At 32.9% G+C, this 25006-nt stretch overlaps 2 protein-coding genes across 5 annotated transcripts in view; both read left to right on the forward strand.

The window, feature by feature from the left end:
* Positions 1 to 3513, forward strand: part of LOC139786583 (lipopolysaccharide-induced tumor necrosis factor-alpha factor homolog) — a 5117-nt gene extending 1604 nt beyond the window's left edge. For both annotated transcript variants that reach the window (XM_071725735.1, XM_071725736.1), the window contains 3 exons: positions 1279 to 1396; positions 2957 to 3107; positions 3183 to 3513. In XM_071725735.1, coding sequence (XP_071581836.1) covers positions 1306 to 1396; positions 2957 to 3107; positions 3183 to 3285 — 345 coding nt within the window. In that variant the 5' untranslated portion in view covers positions 1279 to 1305 and the 3' untranslated portion in view covers positions 3286 to 3513. The remainder of the gene's footprint in view (positions 1 to 1278; positions 1397 to 2956; positions 3108 to 3182) is intronic.
* A 9568-nt stretch (positions 3514 to 13081) lies between these two features.
* On the forward strand, positions 13082 to 24761 carry LOC139786581 (uncharacterized). Of its 3 annotated transcripts, none has more exons than XM_071725734.1 (4): positions 13082 to 13158; positions 21944 to 22077; positions 22215 to 22365; positions 22440 to 24761. In XM_071725734.1, the coding sequence occupies exons 2-4, from the start codon at positions 21981 to 21983 to the stop codon at positions 22540 to 22542; spliced, it is 351 nt and encodes a 116-aa protein (XP_071581835.1). In that variant the 5' UTR covers positions 13082 to 13158; positions 21944 to 21980; the 3' UTR covers positions 22543 to 24761. The 3 variants fall into 3 exon arrangements, with proteins under 3 accessions (XP_071581835.1, XP_071581833.1, XP_071581834.1); XM_071725732.1 differs by lacking the exon at positions 13082 to 13158 and adding an exon at positions 17436 to 17577; XM_071725733.1 differs by lacking the exon at positions 13082 to 13158 and adding an exon at positions 17493 to 17824.
* Positions 24762 to 25006: the final 245 nt, after the last annotated feature.

The following is a 25006-nucleotide window of genomic DNA, read 5'->3' on the forward strand; positions in this document are numbered from 1 at the left end:
AAAGAAAGTTTTTTTAAAATTCAATACATTGATTCCTTCTTCGGCTCCGGTGGAGAGATTATTTTCATTTGCTACGATGATTATACAGCCAAATCTCATTGACTATCAGACAGTATGTTTGAAAAACGTGTGCTTCTGAAAGCTTTTTAAATGAAAATGTATTAAATAAAAAATTTTAATAAAAATAATTACTTTCGAGTGATTTTTTATAAACCAACTAAAAAAAACATTCTAAAATCTATACTTTTGGGAAACTAAAGTTGATTATATACTTTTTTCATTATATTTCTCTTTTTCTATTTATAAATAAAATTGATTTTTATGTGGTTTTTTTATTTTATTAATTAAAACACTGCAGGTTTTTATTAAAATAAATTTTTATTTTTATTTGATTGATTGTAAATTTATTTAATTTCTTTGTTTTAATTTATTAAATATTAAAAATACTAATTAATAAATTATATTACAACTTTACGTTTACGAGTAAGGACTTTAATTTTCATTTGTGCATCATTTTTCGTCATCGATTTTTTTTATTCGTTAGATTCTTCGAGTAAAAATGATGAATTACGAATAAATTATTCGTGATTCATCTTATTCGAATAACAAATAATCGAATTATTCGTTATTCACAAATAACAAATAAATTTATTTTATTCGTTATTTTTTATTCGTTATTCAGAATAAATTTTGCCCAACACTGTGCTTGAATCGGTCGGCAAACTGCTAGCATACTTGTTGACATTTTTGCTTATTGGATTATTCTCTCTAAATCCCGCTTACCACTTCATGCACCTTGTTTTATTTAAAATAGATAAGAAATCGACAGACATATTGAAATTGTTACAAAAGGTATCATTTAATTGTGCTTTTTGTTTCTTGAAATTTATCTGTCACTGCGACAATCCGTTTTTCTATATAAGTCTATTTTTATCCGATAACAAGATAACTACGTCCAGCTAAGTTCAGCTGTGAAAGTTTGCTACACTAACGAATTTATTATTTGATTTATTATCTTATTGTTATTTCTTTAACTCCATTGCTTAACAATATTACAATTTTATTGTACTGCGATAAAATGTTTTAGTGATATGATGAAAATGTAAGGTTGCAAAAATAACAGATATTATAGTGGCAATTGCGACGACTTACATAATATAAGCGCGTAGAGTAAATAATATTAGATTTTACATACAAAGACAACGGATGGAGGATATGCAAGCGGATGATTATACATTACATCAAATTATAATTTATCTTGTATTTCTTTGCAATTAGATAATATCGAAAGAGTGGACAATTGCAATGGAAGAAAAAATGGAGCAACCACCAAGTTACGCGTCATCATTACCATACCCTAATTTGCAGCCACCACCGACAATGCCGCTAGCATCACGTAAGTGTAAAATTATAAAAATAGAATCTTAAACAATAATCATCACAGGCGCCGACTTTGTGGAGGTAGAGCACTTCTTTCCCCCTAATAATGTTATTGTGGGGTCGGCGCCCTCGCAATAATTTTGAAATGACGAGTTTTGATAAAATGTACGTAGTTCATTTGCTACAGCAGGAACAATATCTTGTGGATTTACTGCCAGAGTTAGTCAAAATAAAATTAATTTTAACGATCCCTGTAACTATACGTGTACTACCGTAATGGTAATTTTCCTCTTTATGGTGCGTGTCCACCTGCGAGTAAAAACTCTCAATAGTAGCTCTCGAGAGTGATTCTCGCACATGGATATACTCCTGAGAGTAACCTAAAGGTACTCTCCATTTGCGAAAATCACTCTCGAGAGCTACTCTCGAGAGTTTTTTACTCGCAGGTGGACACGCCCATTAAGGAGATTACTAAAACTTATTTACGAAGTACCACGACACAAAATCGGTTACATGTACATATGGAAGAGGCGACGCAGTTATATTTAAATGCTATATTGCTAACGAGTTTATTAATCGAAACGAAAGCCGTTGTGCAAACTTTTTACGATTATAATAAGTGTAAGTTTTCTTTCCGATTTTGTATGTATACATTAAATATTCTGTTTGTATCTACACTTTGTTTTACACGTAACCATATAATCTACATACTTTCGTATTCTTCTACCTCCCCCCCTCTCCAGATAATGTAAAGGTTACTTAAAAAATGCTTATATACATAGATGCTTATATATATAAGTATCAAAGATTATTAACGTCTTGACGATCAATCGGACCAAAACCAATGGTCGAATTGTCACGATGATTATTTGCCAATCGTAGTCGATGAAATGAACGTCTAATGTTTATTATATTGTTGGCGAATTACGAATGTACTTTCGGTTTACTTAAAAAAGTTTATTATTTGAAATATAAATTTCTTGCATCCTGCACTTCCCCAATATTTTTCCCAAGTTAGCGCCGCTGATAATCATGTTATAGAAAACGAGTACATACATACAATATTTGTGCATATCTATATACCCTGATGGAAATATTTTACTGAAAATATAATGAAATTTTACTGAAACGTGTTTGAAATTCTTCGGTGTCAGTGGTCTCTCACCCACTTGCCCGCCCTTTTCCACTCACACGCGCGCGAACAACTATGAAATCGATGAAAAATAAAATAAAAGTTATTAAAAAATTATACTGAATATATTTCAAAATAAATCACACTTTTCCTTGTAAAATGTAATGTAATATTGTAAAATATAAGGAAAGTTGAATTATACTATTGAGAAAAGTAATAACAAATTTGTTTATAAATATTAGATATCATGAAATTACTAAATTGAACTGAAAACTGAATTTTTACTGAAATTTTAATGGAATAATAACGAAATGGGGTCAATTGAGAGAGAATTTCAAATACGTTTCAGTAAAATTTCATTATAATTTCAGTAAAATATTTCCATCAGAGTAGTCATCTATGATTAATACTTCTGAAGTTTAACGTGTCTAATGTGGTACACAGATACGGTACATACGATTATAACGGCGACAGTCTTTGGCAAGGAAAATCAACGTATGACCTGTCCACGTTGCAATGCTGATATAAGTACGCGTGTAGAATCGGCAGCGAACATGAAAACACATCTGCTCGCATTACTCCTCTGTTTAGGCGGGTAAGATTTCGATATATAGAGTAAAAGAGAATTTTACCGGAAAAAGGTATGATTAAATCTGATGTTCTTTCGCAGATGTTGTTGTTGCGCACCGTTACCTTACTGCATGGATTCTTGTCTGGTCCACAAGCATTACTGTCCAGCGTGCAGTTTCTTCCTTGGCGTATCCAAAAATTAATCAATTCTTGCACTAATTGCGATAAAAATATAAGAAGATACTGTAGAATTAGGGTAACTCCGGTATATATGTCACAGCTAAGGGAAACTTAATTTATCGAGTACTATATTTACTATGTTTAAGGCAAATGAATTATACCAATAAAAACTTTATACTGTCTACTACTATTAAAAAATAGAAATATAAAATATTCATTCTTTGTATTTAATAAAAAAAAACTTTTAGAAACTCTTGCATTTTTGCCATATATCCTAGAGGGGTGGGTTATATGACATTCGTGGGTGAAATATACGCTTTATAAAAAATTACAAATAATGTTTATAAATAGGGCAATAAAATGTCATAATAAGTTATAAAATGTGTGTAAGAAGTTTATTAAGATGTAAGAATGATAAATTATAAAACTGAAAAATTTTTAAAAGAAAATAGAAGAGCGATAGATGCATTAAAGATTATTGTTATACGATCCAAAAAAAGAAGGAAAAAGAACACATAGGAGATTTCGAGTTTTACAAAGTGTCTGTACTATGTATATAAATCTCGCAAGCTAACTTGCCGTATCCCTGGCGAAAATTTTTAGTGAGAGAATGTGTTTATATTTGTTTATAAAGAGTTTTATCAATGGTTACACTATTTATGAAGAGTTTTATTGATGTTTACACTGTTTGGAAGCAAGTTGCAAACACTTGGTTAACTCTCTGCTGACAAAACATTTTATAAATACTTAGAAAACTATAATGGAAACGTTTGACACTATGTTATTAAACACCACTTAAACATTTTATCCCTGGCAAAAATTATTAGTGAGAGATTGTGTTTATATTTGTTTATGAAGAGTTTTATCAATGGTTACACACTATTTATGAAGAGTTTTATTGATGTTTACACTGTTTCGAAGCACGTTGCAAACCGTCTGCTAACAAACATTTTATAAATATTTAGAAAACTATAATGGAAACGTTTGAGACTATGTTATTAAATGCCACTTAAACACTTTATAAGAAACGCTTTGAAACCATTTACGTTTCTAAATCATAGATGGCATTCAATGGGATCAGTTTCTCTTATTTAAAATACGACGAACGATGTTATAAGAACGATAGATAAATCACGGAACTGCACAACGTGTATTAGTTGTATCGTGGAGTCCACTTTCATAGTAAAGTGTGGCACACTTTTGGATTGATATAACGTTCATATAACCTTATTGTATCTTTATTTTTGAAGACTGATAATAATTAAATAAACATAAAATGTATCTCTAGCGAAAATAATAGGGTTGTGTGGGGTGATGTGCAACATGGGGTGATGTGCAACGTTTCCGATTCCTGGTCTGCATGTCGACATTTGACAAAACCGCATACTGCCATCTATTTGTGTCAATAGTACCTTGTTTTAGATAAATAACTCGCGAGATGGCACGCACCCTGTTTTGCTGTACGAAAAGCGAGTTAAATTTCTGGAGCTCAATGTAATTTTCGCTTCTCACATTTATAGTGATTTCGTGAATTGGTTTTAGTCATCTTATAGGTAAATATTTTTATATTGTTAGTTTTTCAAGTACTTTCGATAATCCAAAGCGATTTTGTGATTTTCTTACGTTGTATTGGTGTCACGCCAGTCCGCGCAAAATAACGTGTTTGGGGTTATGTGCAACACTTTTTGTGGGGTGATGTGCAACACTCATTTTTCGCTAGTTTATCGCTATTTTACGAATAAAAAAATTTAAATTTAAATTTTTATTTTTTTTTATTTTTTTTTATTTTTTTTTTTAACAATTCAATTTACTGTAACACTTGCGACATTCCTTATCATTTGAAATGTGTCGACATGCAAGGTCGCAACTATTTTACTTGTGACAACTGCGATTTTTCAGATGATAAAAAATAAAGTTTTTTGAATTTTTCCTTTCATTATTCGATTAATTTGTATTTAAGAAGCCCAAATTTAACATTTAAGTCGATTGATGTCGATATTCATGCATTTTTTACCTTAATTTTACCTGTGTTGCACATCACCCCAAGAAAATTGGAAAATGCTAAAACAGACGTTTTTGAAAACTCGAAAAATTTTTAGGAAAAATTTAACATTTTGAAAATCTAATCGCGCAGAATTGTAGTATGTTCCTTCCTCTACATTATACAGCCATGATATATTCAAGAATTTGATTTTTGGATATGTTTTTCGAGCAACGCGTGAACGTGTTGCACATCACCCCACACAACCCTAGATATGTTTATTGAGAGTTTATAAGAAGTTTGAAGGTGTTTTAAGCAGCAGTTCACAGCGCTGCTTAAAACACCTCGTGAACATTTGTAACACTCGAAAAACACCACACAACACTTTCCGAACGCGTATTAAACATAGCCGTGTACATCTCATAAACAATTCCATGTTCAAATTTACATCTCATAAACAATTTAATAAATGTTTTAAAGCACAAATAAAACATCTACTCAACACTTAAGCAAACTTCTTATAAACTTTCAATAAACATATTATTTTCGCCAGGGATATCCTAAACAGGAGGGATATACAAGATATTAAGTTAAACAAAAAATACAAGAGCTATGCACTTGTATTTTGCTGTATTCCAGCCTTTACTATCCCTCTACACTTATGTACATTATGAAATAACCATTAAACCTTTTACATTCCCTACACTGCCCTACAGTATTATAATCATTTTACGTAGGTCGTAAAACACAAGATCGCGCTTCTTACTACGGTGAGAAATCGATTCAACTCACGACAGTTTCGTTAATATTAACAGTAAAGAACTGAAATTACAACACAATACCCATACAGCACAAAATGTTTTTTAAATATTTTTAAAATATTTTTTAGGAAGATTAAAATAATTTAAAATAATTTACAAAAATATTTTTTGAATGTTTCTATGTCCGTCAGATCATGTCAGAAAAATATTTTAAAAAATATTTTTAAAAGATTGCAAATAAATGTATTCAATAATATTTGTAAAATCTTTTAGAAATATTGTTTTAAAAAATAAAATATGTTCATAATAATTTTAAAAATGTTTTAAAAATGTCATATAAATATGAGTCATTTAAAGGTATGTATATACCGTTATGCTGTTGTGAATTAAGAATTTTAGAAAAACAAAAAAAAAGAAAATACATTTATTATGTATATGTCGTGTGTGCATACAGCCGCGCGGTCACCCATCCGAGTCAGTACCGCACCTAACGTCGCTTGACATCGATGATCGAACGGACTAGTGGTGATCCTTTGATTCTGACGCTTCCTTGTTGCTTATACTTCTATATAACATATCTTTATAGTGTTCAAAAATCGTGTAATGATAATAACCGGTAAATATTAAAAATAATAACGCAATTACAATTAATATACAATAATTATTATTAATATGAAATTTGTATATTTAACATAATATAATATTAATATAATAACGTTAACAACATGCATGATAACACCTGAAGACGCTACCTGACAAAATTTATTTAATGAATTGAATCAATGTTACCTGACAAAATAAAGAATTTATTTAATGAATTGAATCAAAGTTGAAAAATAATTAGGAATTAAATTTAAAGAAACATAAATCTAAAAAAAATCTATTCTTTATGTATGTGTGTGCATATATGTTCACGGAGTAAGTTATAGTACTATATTTTCAATTATTCTTATAATATTTCTGCAATGTTGTTCTAATATTTCAACGAAATGTTGCAATTGTCTTTACAACATTACATTGCAACTTGTAACGTTCCTGCAATGTCTTGCAAGCTTCTATGCTTGCTGGGTCTTGCAAGCTTCTATGCTGTATGGGTCTGTTTTAATTACGAAAAACTCAAAAAATGAAAATAAAATTGTCGTGTACCAAATTTGATCTTAAAATGACGTCTAATTCATGTCCTTTTCATGACGTCATACTTTCATATCCATAATAGGACGTTGGATACACGTCATATAAAGGACATATGACGTCGTGGACGAAATATGACCTTAAATTGACGTCAATAAGACCATGTGTGCTACCTGGAATATTTACATGGGAAGTATATATAGGGGAGACCGGGGCTAAGCCGACAACGGGGCAAACTTGACACTAGGCTTTTTGCCAATTTAAATCTATCGTAGAAACTTGCCTTTCCTACTGTAAATGCGTCTTTATGTGCCAGTATTATCAACGGAATTTGGTAACATTCTGAGTTATAGTGTAATTTTTAACGCGACATAAGCATTTTTGATAGTAAAAAGTAATTTTTCTGATCTCTCGAAAATGTCTACTCTTTCATCGAGCTTTACTCTTGCGAATCTACCGGTAAGTGATTTTGATGGGAAATTTGATGCTCTATATGAATCCGATAATCGTTTTTGGATATTTTCAAAATTTTCATGTTTTTGAAGTGACAAAAGTGAAAAACAACGTCCGGGGCAAAGTCAACACCACGCCGTTTCGTCGGCTCCCAGTAACAAACGATGCTTGTCATGCAGCCGTATGGCTCATGACAAATGTATGCGCACGTCCGATCGCGAGTTTACCTGCATTAATTGTTTTTCAGACATGAGTTTAGATGAAGATAATTGAAAGTTCAACAATTTTTGTTCTCATTATTTCAAATGATTGTTCTAGCTACTTTATTCCGAATTTTTGTACTTTTTAAATACACAATAAACAATGTATTTTCATTTTCAGACAGTAAAAAATAAGTTCCAGATCAAATTGTGTCGATCAGACAAAGTGTTGAGTTTGCCCCGGCGGGGTGTCGAGTTTGCCCCGGCATTTTTCAATTCGAAAATTTGTCTTCGCGTCACTTTTTCTTTCCTGGCGGCAAAACAAAGCGACGTACAGCAAAACTTCCTGAATCAATTTTGTACCTGAAGAAACACTCTTTAAATATGTACCATTGAATTTGCCTAAAAATTTTAATTAAATATTAAAAATTGCCTTTGAAAAAATAGTGTCGGCTTAGCCCCGGTCTCCCCTATATATATATATATATATATATACAATTTCTGTAACTTTTAAAGTAAATATCTCAGAAACGGGTCGGACAATCGATCGCAAATTTAACACAGGTTTTTGGGATATATAAGTGCACAATCTCTGTAAATTTTAGCTTTATCCCTTTATTTTGACATAAGCGACATACATCTTTAATTAAGAATATTTCATAATATTTCAAAAATATTTTTTAAATATTTTGAAACAAGATTATGATACAATAAATATGTAGATTCGAATTAATATTTTAAAAATACATTTCAAATATTTAAGAAAATTTTATCTGGGTGATAAAAAAGAACGTTTTTAAAAATATTTTTAAAAGATTCTTGAAATATTCTTAAAAATGTTACCACAAAAGGTTTTTAAACCATTTTAAAATATTCCTAAAACCATTTTAAAATGTTTCTCGCAATATTTTTATAGAAATATTTAGAAATATTTTTTGAAAACATTTTGTGCTGTATGGGTACTAATATGGCATAAAGGCACATAATAATTGCGAGCAAGTACCTTCATTCCTTCTATTTTTTCTGACATCTGCGGCATAAAACCCCGCGCGGCGTAAATACCGGAGTTACCCTATATATTACGTACCACAATTATATCCATCAATTATATCCTCAGTCCTATTACTCGTGTCCGAGCGTGGTGGCTTCTCTTCATAAACATGTGTTGCGCACGTGGATTATACACATTGTATATGGGACCTAACAGTTTAACGCCGATTCCGAACGGCTATAATTTTTTAGAGAAACGTTCTTGGCAAGACATACTCTCAGTGGTTTACCACCCGAGAAGAGAACGAGCGAATATAATTTTGGCTCTGCCGGGAATCGAATCCGGGACTTCGGTTCAATAGACCAGTGCGCCGTCTACTAGGCCACGCTCGTCCTCAGTTATATACAGCTTAATTATATACGGCTTATGAAGAAAGCATTGTTTTTATTATCGTATTTCAAATAAACCGTTGTCGAATTATTCACACGTAAATTCACACGTAAGTTTCGTCGTTGCTCTCAATTTTACGAAGTGTACGAATATACTGACACACACACGCACACAAAGAGGAAGGGAGGAGAACTCTTACTCTGTTATTTTTATAAATAATGGTAGAGAAGAGAAATTATATTTAAGTCAAGTCGAAGTAGAAAACTCCAATAGCGATCATTAGTGACCACTAAAGTGGAGGGAACGGGCTAATTATGATCGAGCCAAGCGCGGTACACGCACTGAGAAAAATCTCTCGGAAAAAGTTAACACAATATTGTAGACCTTATTTTGTCAGATAAGTAACTTTAAATTGTAATGTAATAGAAAATATGAAATACACCGATTAACTACAATTTTGTAGCAAATTTATTTTGTCACATGCAAACACAAAAACTGTGATTCTGTGAAACAAACGCGCGAATTAATATTGTAATATTTTACAGTCTTAAGCAGTTTGTCAATTGATTTCAGACAATCTGAGAATAATTTTTTAGAACAATTTTTTTAGACTCATTTACTACAATTTATCCCTGTCCCTATTTGTACTATTATTTGTAGAAGAGATCTTCACAATTGTACTATCTGATGCTACACTTTTTTCTGAGTGCGGTGCGCAGATTTTTCTTGAAAATGATTAATTTGTTTATTCGTACGTTTCGGTCCTATGATTGGACCATCTTCAGCAGTAACTATTACAAAAAGAATTACATGTTGCATGGATTGTTAGATTAACGTGTCGTTTTTATATATACATAGGTACATATGCACGGAGAAAAAGTTACGGTTGCTACAACAGAATAATAATGTTAATTTTCGCCCATCCATACAAAAAGGTTATGGAAACCATAGTACTCTGGAAGTGACCTATATGGTTGCCCTAACCTTAGTGAGGGTAGCTACTATATGGATGTTGCAACCATAATATATGGATGTTACAACCATAATGAACAAATATTCACCCGACAAAAAAAATTATTTATTTCGAAATTTTATTACTATTTTTTAACTAAATTTGTTTCTTAAGATGCATCTATGATTATAAATATTTTTTCGTATTTGAAAAAATACACTTACCTTGGTGGGATTCGAACTCGGGACCTCTGCCGGATCGTGAGCCAACTGCCTTACGTGGTAGACTACTTCTTAATTTAATGTAAGTGTTATATATAGTCTACATATGTCATAATCAGCGCAAATATATAATTTTTCAAAAATCATCTTAAGAAACAAATTCAGTTTAAAAAGAGTAATAAAATTTTGAATTGGATATATGATATAATATTTTTTAATGTCGGGTGAATGTCAGAAACCAGTGTTGGCTCATAACGAAATTTTGTGTTTGTAAATATATTTATGAAAAAAGTATATTTATAAAGTTAAAACATCCTTATCAAATCCACTTTATTCTATGCAGAAATTCTTTTGCGCGCGCAATGGAACTAAACTCTCAATCATACAGTGATTCAGTAGTGCTGTACCGTGCAGCTATATCTTATGGATCTCTCAACCATAATACTTGTGCTGCAGACCACATAAGAGAGATAGCAATAATCCTTTGGTTGAGGCAACCATATACGAGGGTATTGTAACCGAATGTCACGTATCGTAAGAACTACGGTTATGAAAACTGTATAAATGAGCATATCTTAACAGCTACATTCAATGTAATATCAATTTAACTTGAATTCACATACATTTCTTTTTCAATCATAGAGAATGTTGTTGTAACAACCGTAGCAATTTTCTCCGTGTGCTATTTCGGGTATGATGAATTTTGCGTGGTCTCCGATGTTCAGAGCGGGACTAACACGGTGAGCCTCCTTTCGGTACCAGCCGTAAAGAGTGTTTATTTCGTGTTGAGAGCATATTGTGTCCCAATCCTTGTGGCAATTAATAAAAGATGAGACGGATATGAAGAACAGTATTTTATTTTAGGAACGAAGGAAGCTACTTACTCCGTCAGCCGTGCTGAGTACCGGGAACCACGCGGAACGATCGATGTCTGTCGTTAGATTTAAAATTTAGTGTTGTCAGTATTATCACGTGTCATTATTCTAGTAAACATGTATACATCGTAATTTGTGTGGGGCTACTTTTCTAACACAGTGAGCGCCAGATTTAAATTTTGGATAGTCTGTCTATTTTATATTGACATATGTATAATGAATACTCTCGGTGTTACTTTGTAGGCTTAAACTGTTGGTCTATCTTTTTATGTATATCATTTCCGACACTAACCATCTCGATATAGGTATATGCGTTATATATAAGTTAAATACGCTTTATAATAAGTTTTCTTGTACTGTTCGCCGCATTTTTTATCAATCTGATGTATCTTGCATTGTAAAAGGAAATATTATAGAAAGAATTAGTGAACATTTTAAAAATGTCTTTAAACATGCGTACTTCCTGGAATACTATACTATTAATTATACTTACGTGTATAGTATATTAGTATATATATGTATAATAATATGAATTATATCATAACATCAATAAAATTAATTAGAAGACTTCAAATTTGAGTTTCTTGTCAAGGCGCGAATAATTACAGTTTATTACTTTCAAAGATATTTCTTAGACATTTGCATTTTAACTATACTGACGCTATTCTAAAGTTTCCACATTTTCTTCACGTAAAATAAGAATCACGTGAAATTTATATTTCGAAGGCCGAGCGAGAAGATAGATTGCCTATATCTTAGAGACCCTCCAGGGAGAGACTGACCAAGGGGAGAACTGTTTCTGTCTCCATTTGCATTCAAAATAAGAAAAACGGACGTATTAATATGAAACTGTAGAGAGAAAGACAGGGTCTCTACTATTTCCTGTTTGCGTGCAAATGGCGGCGAATTGACCAGTCTCTCCCTAGAGAGTCTCTATAAGGTTGCCTAGGTTGGAGGAGGCACTTGGAAAGCCGACTGAAAGATTGCGAGAAAGAATTTTGTGGCAAGAAAGATGAGCTCTTCTTGCAACTGGAGAGGAGTTTGCGGCTGAAAGAAGAGATCGAACGGGTCACACCTGAAAGGGACAGCTACATGGAGGTGCAGCATCCCCTGGAACAACAACAGGAATAGGCTTTTCGTCGTTTGCGGATGCAGCTCGAGCAAAACGAAGTCACAAGGCGGAATCTCGAAAGAGCGCATCAAAATGCAGTTATTCGTCAAGCCACTTATTATCCGTATCGAAAGAGACACCTTGGAAAGAGAAGAGAGTTTTTAAATTAAGTAATGTGTCTTGCATTATTTTATCTCATAAAAACTTTATTTTCTTTACCTTTACACACGTGTTCCATATCTGGAATTCGCGATCTTGTCCTTTTCTCGTACATTTCTCTACCTCTTGACATACAATGTACAACACCCTTATGCAAATATTCTACTGAAAATATAAACTGAAATAAAATTCTCAATTGACACCATTTCATTATTATTCCCTCAATATTTCAGTAAAAATTCCATTTTCTGTTAAATTCAGTAAATTGATATCTATAATATTTTAAAAAATGTGTTATTACTTTTCAACAGTACAATTTAATTTTCCTTATATTTCACAGTATTACATTACATTGAAGAAAATTATGATTTTTATATTAAAATATATTCGTAATCTTTCAATAAATCTTATTTCACCTTTCATCGATTTAATAGTACTTTCAGCAAATTAATTTCCATCAAAACATTGATCGAGATTCTTTCGATTGTTTCCTCCAAAAGAGATGTTGCGGCAGAGACTGAGGATAAAATAGGACGAATTAAGAGCGAAGCGACACCATCATTTGAGTGCCGCGATGTTTCATGCAACGTCTTGCCGGAATCATCGCCAATGTTCCATCTGCATATATGCTAGACGTACCTTTGCCAATATTGATAATTATATCGTGACAAGTGAGTATAATATCGAAATTTTTATCGGCGGAAAGCGAGGATTTTAATATGCACGTATATTCAGCGTCCGAAGACAAACGTACCAAATGTATTTTAACCCTTTCGGTATATATATATATATATATATATATACGGAGTGACCGGGAGAGACGCGAATAGCCCTCCAGTGGCCGGAGCGACCGGGACGCGAACGTCCCTCCAGTGGCCGAAGCATTGATCCGCCGATATACGCGATTCGGCCGAGAGAGCTAGGCACTCGACATTTAACGTTTTCAATTATTATATGTAATAAAACTCAATAACAAAATCAATTTAAAAAATTTATCAACAAAAGCATTTCAAGTTAACATTTCAAGTTGCTCGGTCGCAGTGAGCAGCATGTGGACAGTGACTTAGTCACTGTTCGGCCGCAGCGAGCAGTATAATGGACAGTGACTATATATAGTCACTTTCCTTACCGAAAGGTTATAGGTATATATAAACAAATGTCCTGACTGACTGACCATCAACGCCCAGCCCAAACCCCTAAACCTAGAAACACGAAATTCGGGGAGGATATATTCCTTCCATGACGTAAGCATCCACTAAGAAGGGATTTTTAGAAATTCGAGCCCTGACAGGGTGAAAAAGGATAAAATGTGTTTTCACGGATTCCTCGACGGGCAACGCCGGACAGTTTAAGCTAGTAATTAATAATTACTTTTAGCAATAAGCATGAGATTTTCCACGCTAGAAGCATTTTTAGATTACAATTCGATATTTGAATTAGGATCTCGTCAAGATTTAATAGCTTAATTGTACTTTCACATAAAAAAACTATAATCCTTTATATAAAAATACATAAACAAAAATCATTTTACAAGTTCTTTTTGTTGATAATCTTGCTTGATCAGTCCAATGTAATTAAGCTGTTTGAAACAAGATAAACAGAAATCATTAATGTCTCATGCAATCCATCTTATATGAGACGTACGTGCTATAAAATTCGCTTAAATTTTTTGACATCTAAGTAGTTAACATTTCTGTTTATTTGACTAATATAAAATAACTAAGGTGATATTGCCTCATTTCTTCTGGAAGCTCTAAAAAAATTGTAGGCCAATATAAGACCTAAAGAGAGTTGATGTGCCAATATAAGACCTATAAGAGAGTTGATGTAACAATTTTTATTTTTGGAGTTTCCAGAAGAAAGAAGGCAATATCACCTTAGTTATTTCATATTAGTCAAATAAACAGAAATATTGATGTCAAAATAAGACGGATTGTATGAGACATTAATGATTTCTGTTTATCTTGTGTCAAACAGTTTAATTATATTGGACTGATCTAACTGACCAAACAATATATATATATATATATATATATATTATCAACAGAAAGAACTCATAAAATAATTGTTGTGTGTGTATTTTGAAGGACTACAGTTTTCTTATGTAAAAGTACATTTAAACTGTTAAATTTGACGAGATTCCAATTCAAATATTGAATTGTAATCTAAAAAGATGTTTTTAGCGTGGAAAATATCATACTTATTGCAAAAAGTATTTATTAATTACTAGCTGGTTACCCGGGCTTCGCCCCGGAGGACATATGTAATAAGACACGCAAATAGGTGATAGCGTATATTTACATTTAACGCCAATAGATTTCCGCATCATCTTTGAGATACTATTGTAAATGCGTTTTTTTTTTAGTGGTTTCCCCAGTGTAGGCCTATTCCACTATAAAGAAAAATAGCAAATCAACCCCACGAACATTTCCTTAATTTTAAGTACATTTGTCAATAGTTCGAGCATGCCACTATCCCCTCAAGCCAGTGGCATTACGCCAGGACCGTTAGTCTATTTTAATTTTTTTATCATACATAATTTTAATTTTTGGTTATATAACCTACATAACTTTTAAAAGTAAGCTCTTAAGAAGTTCTAAAAAAATTTTGCAAGTTAAAATATTGAATAGCTTATTTGTTATAACAATTTTTGTCGCTGGGGTAGATTCCAGTATGGCAAGTACGTGATTCTACAGAGGTGTGGCAAGTAACACCTTTACCTTTTTTCTTTGTAACACTCCTGCTTTCTTTATTCTCTCTCTCTCTCTCTCTCTCTCTCTCTCTCTCTCTCTCTCTCTCTCTCTCTCTCTCTCTCTCTCTCTCTCTCTCTCTCTCTCTCTCTCTCTCTCTCTCTCTCTCTCTCTCTCTCTCTCTCTCTCTCTCTCTCTCTCTCTCTCTCTCTCTCTCTCTCTCTCTCTCTCTCTCTCTCTCTCTCTCTCTCTCTCTCTCTCTCTCTCTCTCTCTCTCTCTCTCTCTCTCTCTCTCTCTCCCTCCCTCCCTCTCCCTCTCTCTCTCTCTCTCTCTCTCTCTCTCTCTCTCTCGATTGCAAGAAAACTGCAATAACTTTTCTATCACTCGCGACAGTCACGAAAGCCACGAATTGAAGTGATTGTTGACATGTAATATGTGAAACCAGCAACTTATCCTACATAAAAAAATAAATTATTATCGAAAAATAATACACATTGTGGCAATTAAACCCATCCTCGAAAAATTAATAAAATTTTAGAACCGGTTTTAACTAAATTGATAAATCGGTAGATTAATGTAAAAGCATTCCCCGCAAAATTCTACCCCTGTTTCATATATAATTCTTTAAGATTCGGTCAATTATTTCCCGAAAAATTAGAAAAATTAGAAAAATCGGTTTCCAGATAATCGGTAACGAAAAATTATACACATGATGGCACTCCCCGGAAAATTCTACCCCTATTTCATATATACCACTTTAAAATTTGGTCCACTAACGAACACACCAATCCACAAAAATGCTATAAATTGAAAAATATCACTTTTTTATCGACTGAAGTTCAATTCCGTCGTATACAATTCTTTGAGATTCACTCAATTATTTCCTAAAAAATTGGAAAAATTTCGTAACCGATTTCCAAAAAAGATACCGGTTCTCAAAAAGATCGGTAAGGAAAAACTATACAGTTTATAGCACTCCCCGGGATATTCTACCCCATGTTTTATATGCAATTCTTTAAGATTCGATCAATTATTTCCCGAAAAATTCGAAAAATTTCTGATACCGGTTTCCAAAAAGATCGGTAACGATCAAAAAATTATACACTTTATGGCACTCCCCGGGAAATTCTACCCCTGTTTTATATACAATTCTTTAAGATTCGGTCAATTATTTCCCGAAAAATTGGAAAAATTTCGGATACCGGTTCCCAAAAAGATCGGTAACGAAAAACTATACACTCTATAGCACTCCCCGGAAAATTCTACCCCAATTTTATATACTTTTGGTAAAAATTCGGTCCAATAGTTTTCGAGATCATAGCGAACAAAAAAAAGGCTACAAACTCTCTTTATTATAATAGTAAAGAAGTAAAGACAGTAAAGACTAGTAAAGATAAAGATTTCGAATCTAAGGGCCATTCACCATCTCCGATTAACTTGATCCTCCGATTAAACTCATTCTTCGTCACTTTCTAATGTCCATTTCTACCAATGTAGATTAACTTTAATCGCGAGGTTTAACTTACTTTTTATCTTTTTCTAGTTCTTAAAATTAGAGAAAGATAAAAGGTAAGTTAAATCAAGATCAAAGTTAATCTGCATTGGTAGAAACAGATATAAGGGAGTTAAAAAGAGATGAGAGTTAAAAAGAGATGAAGATGAGTGAGTTTAATCGGAGGATCAAGTTAATCGGAAACTGTGAAATCGGTCCTAAGGTCCTTTACGTGGATGGCCTTGACAAAGGAACAATATTGCGGCGCGACAGCGCGACGACGTGGCGACGGCGCGACACTCGCGGCGGCACACTCACGCACATTAGTATATACGCGGCGCACTAGCGTGCGTCCGTTTAAAAAGCGATGCTGACTGGTTAATCTTTAATTAATAATAACTACTTTATTAAGCATAATTCGATAAAATTGATTCAGGACTTTTCGACTTTCGACAGTTTTCCATGAGGAATATCACACCATGTGTAAATAGTGAGCGCGATCGAATTAGGTGACATCCTATATAAGCATTATTTCTCAGTTTTTAAGTTGAAAAAACCAAAGAGAAGTTTAAAGTATTATAGATATCTTAATCTTTCGTCGATTGTGTGTTCCCGTTTCCGGATCTCCGACATCGTGGCGACTCCGTGACGTCTGTGAGTTTTATTTGCCAATACAGTCTCCGGAGTCTCCCATCCACGCGAATCCCGCACCCCACCTAACCCGCCTAACACGCCTAACCCGCCATGGATCGAGCAGAGAATCCGATATATGTATAAGACCAGCTTACAGCCCACGTATACTGCATTCGTCGCTGATAATTCTGCCAGTGTGATTTTGGTGCGCGCCGCGAGTATTCGAGCGGTCTCCAACGAACGTTCTCAAACGAGCGTTCTTCTGACACAACAGGTACGCCTATTAACAGATCGGCTCCAAACTGAAGAATTGCACGAATTCGCAAGCGATAAGCTAGTTATGATTTCCACAACAAAAAGAAAAGTTTTTGGCAGAATTTATCGCCAAGGAATAGCTTGTGTTTGAAAGGAAGATGACCCAAGATTTTGGAGCAAAGTTATTGTAAATCTCGAAATTAACACATTCGCTACCGCTGGAAAACGATTACCGGTACCGCTCGCTACAGATCTTATTTTTACGGGTACGCACAGTATGCTGCACATTTTCACTTCCGTACACATAGGAACACACAGGAAACAAGCAACTGAATATGTTACATAAAGTGTTACACATGTATGACGATATAAAGTTGTGTTATACATGTATGATCCTCTCCTGAGAATCGATGTGTCAAACATATGATAGTGGACGTGTTAAGATTCGCCATTGTGATTAAAAATAAAACCATCGTTATAGAATCATTAATACTAAAGGAATATTTCACGTGTGATGCAAATTATTCACTTTTTTGTTGCCTTTTTGTGAACGAATAATTGTTTTTAACCAAGATTTATTTTATTTCTACGTTTGACAAACTATGTCTGAGAAACACTACGATTAGCGTTTTAATGTTTTTTTTTAAATCAGCAATTACGACTTACAATGATATAGCTCCGGAATACGGAAATTCTTATTTTCTTACTGTCAATTTGTCAATCGTAACGGAAATTGAATAAAGTAATATAAAATAAAGTTGCGATAATATCTGTCAGCTGATTTCAACTAATATAGGAGTCAATTTTACATACGTGAGAAGTTATTAATTTTATCAAATAATGTTAACAAATCTAAGTATCTTTGAAGTGATGGATGTGCTTCGGAGCTTAAATTCGCTTTTACTTTTATGTATGAGAGACGATGATATAAATATAAGTTAATGACTATCTACAAACTGATAATTGATTGACTGTTTTAATTGATTGACTGCGTTAAATTCCGACAATTATGTAAGATAATTCACTAACGTTATGCGCTAAAAATGACCTAAAGGAAAGGCCGAAACGTACGCTAATCTTATTAGTCTAGATTATAATAACTTATATATTATAGCGCAAAATTACCGCGCCTGGCTTTTATTGCTAAATTTGTTAATATTATATAATTTTATTTAAGAGAGTTTTTATATATTTTTATTTATTGTTATTAATTTTACTAATACGAATATTTTAATCAATATTTTAATAATAAAAAAATAATCAATATTAATTTAGGAGAGAGAGGGAGGAAGAAAAGTAGAGGCAGTAGAGCAAAAATAATTTATTTCATACGACTCTCACGACCTAATTAACATTACTTAGACTGTTCATAAAACGCGATACCAAGGAAAAAGGAAGAAAATAGAAAAAAGAGGAAGAATACACAAATATAAAGTAGAAATAAGCACTGTGCCACGAGTTAGAAATTTTTTTTATTAATGCAAGAGAAACGACATAATCGTTTTATTAAAAACCTTTTCCGTTTGCATCTACCACATTTTGCCATCTTTCAGGCAGCATATACGGATGCCACAGCGAAAGAATGTCTCTTCTTTTGACGCGACAAAGTCGTCGATCTATTTTCTAGCTTTAATTCTGCTTTATTTCCAAAATGTGTATAGAAGAAACTATACTGTATTGACCGGAAGTAGTAATTAGACAGCGCGATATTTAGGGAGTACGCTGGATGGAAAAGGACGTTCCATTCGAGATATACAGCGTTTATTTGACATTAATTAGCAACATGGAGCTTCACGTTATTGTGAAGCAAAATAACTTTGTGTCATTTTGAGGCACATGTTGGACGTTTCTCTCGAAGTGCCTAATTAAAACGATTTAATTGATGCACGTATAGCATTTCCGCTGTGATTATTTGACCCGGTGGAAAAAGTCCATCACTCATAATCACCACAGTACCCCATGTTTATCATATTAGATACAGAGAAGTAGCTTCTCTATCCGCCGTGTATGTTGCGTTTTAATATCAAGGTTATCGGTTACCTAGAATCCGCCCACGATTTTTTGCGTTTAGGGTTATCGTAGTATACCTTTTTTTGTCGCCTGTCATGATTTACCACAAAAAACTCTTCTTTCGTCTCGTCAACGGTGCGAGACTGGCGCCAAAATGTCGCGCACAATATATTCTCCTCAGTCAACTGATCAATACGGTACCCATTTTCCTTCCTTTTAGATCTTCTCCATCGCATACCGTTGTTTGGGAAGAGCGGTTTGAGTCACTTCAGGGCTACGTTCGTTTTGACGCTTTCAGCGTTGAAAATATCACTCTATCTTTTTTTGTTTAATATTCGACGTCGCAACTATAATTTAAATATAATACACATTCCATTTAAATGATTACGAAATGACAGATATCGCTCGTTTTCTGTTGGCAATCGTATTATGTCGACGTCGATAGTCTCCGCTAACGGAACACTAGCTTGATTCATTAGAATGCAGTTGACAGTAATCTACCCCAATGTTCTGCTTGAATCTGTCGGCATACTGCTAACATACTGCTTTTTTTTGCTTATTAGATTATTTGCTCCAAATCCCGTTTATCCCTCCACCTTGTTTAAAATGGATAAGAAATCGATAGACATATCATTAAGATTGTTACAAGGTCATCTGACTATGTTTTTTGTTCCTTGAAAATTATCTGTATCAGTCGGTGCGACAATCCGTTTTTCTATATAGAATGTTCAATTAATGTATGTTATTTAAAAAAATCGCATATTCTACATAGAAAACTAAGTTGAAAAGTTCTTTACAGTTTTTGGGTATCTTTAATATTAGGCGAGATATTTCAAGTTGAAGTTTAAATAATTTTTCAAATCAAGCGTTACGATTTACGCGCTACGCGCTCGGTAGTTTTGGTCAAGAGCGAGATTCCTCTACTAGCCCCATGCCTGCGTACTTGTGTAGAGTTTGCTTTATTAAAAAAAATAATCTAAACGTAACAAAATTTATTCTCTACATCACAGTTTATTAACACATTTTAAGCAGTGTTCTTTTAGCTTCGTAGCTGTACACAAGAGTATTCAGTCTTGAGATTTCAAGGCAATGTCTTTCTTTTATTTCCCATACAGCACAAAATGTTTTCAAAAAATATTTCTGAATATTTCTATAAAAATATTGCAAGAAATATTTTAAAATGATTTTAGGAATAAATCACAGAAAAAAGAGCATCAAGCCGCAACAAGGTGGAAGTGTTGTAAAATTCTATATTAAGGAAATAAATTGACAAGCGTTTCGGGCCCTTATGGGACCATCTTCAGTGTCAAAATAACAATTAAGTCCAAATTTCGAAAAAGTTTACACGTTAATACATACTCTTACACTAAAATTAACGCAACTAAATTAACGCAACGACAATTAACGCAACAACGTTGAATCCGAAGTGGATCATACTATAAGAATTGTGATTGAGTCAAAATTAATTCAGCGGGTTTGTAGAAGGAATAATAATAATCAAATATAAGAATACGTACACCTGAGTTTGTTTCAATCTGTTGTGAATTATTTCGCAGGATCGACATTTCCGTGCTGATGTGTAAAGTTAAAATTGACTTACAAAATACTCGGCGGCGAGAGAACGAACCGTCCCAAGTAGAACAAATCAGTCATGAAAATATCAAAATGACATCATTCTGCAATCATTTTTTACGCGTCATCGTGACGTCAAAATGGCCCATTAGAAGCATCTAATCTTGACTAATCGCTACTTCTCTTTGACTTTTATTTGATCTTTTCGTTCTTTTCGAATTATTTTAATCTTCCTAAAAAATATTTTAAAAATAGTTTAAAAATATTTTGTGCTGTATGGATTACGGATTATGCAAACATGCACCGCCTCATTTTTGGCTACTTGATTTGAGAAATTATTCAAAATTTAACTTGTAATATCTCGCTTAATATTAAAAATATTCAAAAAACTGTAAAGGACTTTCGGACTGAGTTTTTTATGTAGAATATTTCTTAATGGCATACATCAATCGAACATCTTGTGTAAGTTTATTTTTATTGTCCGACAAGATAACTACGTCGTTCAGCTTTATTGCTGCACTCACGAATTTATTATTCAATCTACTTATTCTTTTATTGTTATTTCTTTTGAACTTTATTGCTCAACAACATTACAATTTTATATATTGCGATAAAATGTTTTAGTGAAAAACGTAACGTTGTAACATATATAGTAGCAATTGCATTCGTGTGAGACTTGCAGCGACTTATGTAATTATGTAATATAAGCGTAATACTAGATTTTACGTACGAAGAACGGACAGTGCAATTAGATGATTAAAAATGTTACATAAAATTATAATTTATCTTGTATTTCTTTGCAGTTAGATAATAACGAAAGAATAGTTAAACCATTGTAAAATGGAAATGGAAATGGAAAAAATGGAGCCACAACCAAATTATATGTCACCACCATACTCTTATCAGCAGCCCCCAATATCAATGCCACCTCCACCACGTAAGTGCAAAATTATAAAAAAAGTCTTAACTAATAATCATATTATAGAAAGTAAGTGCATACAATATTTATGCATACCTAATTAATTATCTATGATTAATACTTTTAAAGTTTAACGCGTTTAATGTGGTACACAGATACGGTACATACGATTATAACGCCGACAGCCTTTAGCAAGGAAAATCAACGTATGACCTGCCCACGTTGCAATGCTGATATAAGTACGCGCGTAGAATCGGCAGCAAACATGAAAACACATCTAATTGCGTTACTACTCTGTGTATGCGGGTAAGATTTCGATATATAGGATAAGAGAATTTTACCGAAAAAAAGATCTGATAAAATCTGACGTTCTTTCGCAGATGCTGTTGTTGCGCACCGTGTCCTTACTTCATGGATTCTTGTATAATCCACAAACATTACTGTCCAGCGTGCAGTTCTTACCTTGGAGAATCCATAAATTAATTAATTCCATTTACGATTGCCCAGATAGCCAAGTTTAAAGGCCGAAACACAGACTTTTGCATAACGCATAATGCATAAACATAAAAAAATTGATTGGTACATATACATGTGCATAAGGAAATAAACCAATACATTTTCTTATGCTTATGTTTATGCACTATGCAAATTTGTCTGGATATACTCTAAGAGCACGCTTTGTCTGTATACTGCATGCTATACAGCTGGCATAATTTTTGCAGTAGCAAAGCTATATATACATAATCTGCTCCGTGTCAGATAATGTACGTAGAACAGAAATCTAGCAGAATCTGACATCATGATATGATAGCAGATATATTGGCAAGAAAAATCTGAAATATTTTATTCTTATTCTGTCTGAGTTTTTCTTAAAAAAAAAAACATTCCAATTTATATTAAAAATCTGAAAAATTCTGAGAAAATTTAAAAATTTTTATAAAAATTCTGATTAATGATATAAAAAATTCTGAGACATTTTTCTACCAGGGTCAATAGTCAATATGGTCCAAATAGACATATGTCAGCATATTGTCAGCATAATGATGAAATTTCAAATTGAAAATAGCTGCATAGATATTCAAAGATGTGTTCTCATATGACATAAATGTTATCAGCAAATGAAAGAAGTTTTCTGATGTTATAAAAATATGCTGCTCATTTTGCCAGAAACAGAGCATAATAAAGTCGACGTTATTGGAGCAATAACAAGTGAACATGTTAACTAAAATTATAATAATAAATGTTATTAATAATATTAAAAAAACATTGTGTTAAAGTAATAAATATGATTAACAAGTTGTAACATGTTGCGTGTATAATTAACTTAAATTGTCGGGAATGACTGCGAACAATCGGTAGTTGAACAAAGCACTACGCTTCCAAGCTGTGTGCGTGCAGTCGCACGCCTGCCCGAAAAAATCCACTTCTCTCAGTCGATCATCCATCCTGAGTAGTATAATCACGCCTAACATTGATTGATCTCGATAATCGAATGACTGCTGCGGTGATTCTCTGACTCTGACAGTTCCTTTTTGCTTATACTTATATATAATATATGTTCATAGTTGTTAAGTTTGCTACATCGACATATGGTATGGACTACGCGATCCCATGAAAGCTTTTAAAAAGTGTCCGGTAGAATTGACCTCTACCTCGTTCGGTTAGAAAAAGACAGCTTGACCTCTACCAGTCGCTATCTCTTTTCTTCCACCGATGTGAGTCACCGGTCATATTTTTCTATATCTGACCAGTCCATACTATGGCTGCGTTCCCTTTGGACGCTTTCGTGCGTATTCTATAACATATAATGTGCAATAAAGATAGAATACGCTTTTAGCACGAATGCGTTCAAAGAAAATGCAGCCTATATGTCGATGGTTTGCTAGCTTTAAATTGCGAGCGCGTTCACGATACCGCGAGAGTCTCGACATTATCGAGGCGACTAGTCTTTAACCTAACGCTACCGGCCGATTTTTCTCTCGTTCGAACCAGCATGGCAGCATGGGAGATAAGCTCGCTAAGATTTATATGTCATTATAAGTAAAATATATATATTTCTGATCTCAGTAATACTAAGTTCGAATTCATTATGCTTTTGCATAGTACATATAATAATTATAGTATTCAAAAATCTTGTAAAAATATATGCAGTAAAATGACAGTACAATGTTAGTATTTTGTGCATACAAAAAAATTAGTATATATTATATATTATATATTATATATTATATATTATATATTATATATTATATATTATATATTATATATTATATATTATATATTATATATATATATTATATATTATATATTATATATTATATATTATATATTATATATTATATATTATATATTATATATTATATATTATATATTATATATTATATATTATATATTATATATTATATATTATGGTGCCATCATTCTTTAGGATGTCAAAACTAAATGCAATTGGTCCCAATGCAAAAAAAATTTGTTTTGTAAGCGACGGGAAAAATTAACGGAACCGACCGGGACTCGAACTCGGGATCGTTCGTTCACACGCCTAGCACTAAGACTGCTACCCCACGACTGCTCCACTACTACGCTAATTTCTCCGATCTCCCATCAATACTGGCAACGCATTAAGATAATTATCAGCTTTTGTATATACATATCTAAAGATTTTCGAATAAAGTATTTCACATATGCATACATAATTTCAATACTAAGTCTTAAAAATTCTTACATTATCATTAAACAAATGGAAACAATCTGGACAAAGTATAAAATTACTATACCTATTGCTATACCTTAGTACTATTATCATTAGTACTATTTATCATTATCCTTTACTTGCGTTATTATTGACTACAGACTACAATACTTACAATACTTTATTTGTCATATATATTTGTCATATATGTACCTATATATTATGCCGTGTTTCAACAAATTATCAATATAATAT

This window comes from Temnothorax nylanderi, unplaced genomic scaffold (assembly GCF_030848795.1).
Source record: "Temnothorax nylanderi isolate EJ_2023f unplaced genomic scaffold, tnyl_v1.0 TNYL_tig1083_pilon, whole genome shotgun sequence".
Lineage (NCBI taxonomy): Eukaryota > Metazoa > Arthropoda > Insecta > Hymenoptera > Formicidae > Temnothorax > Temnothorax nylanderi.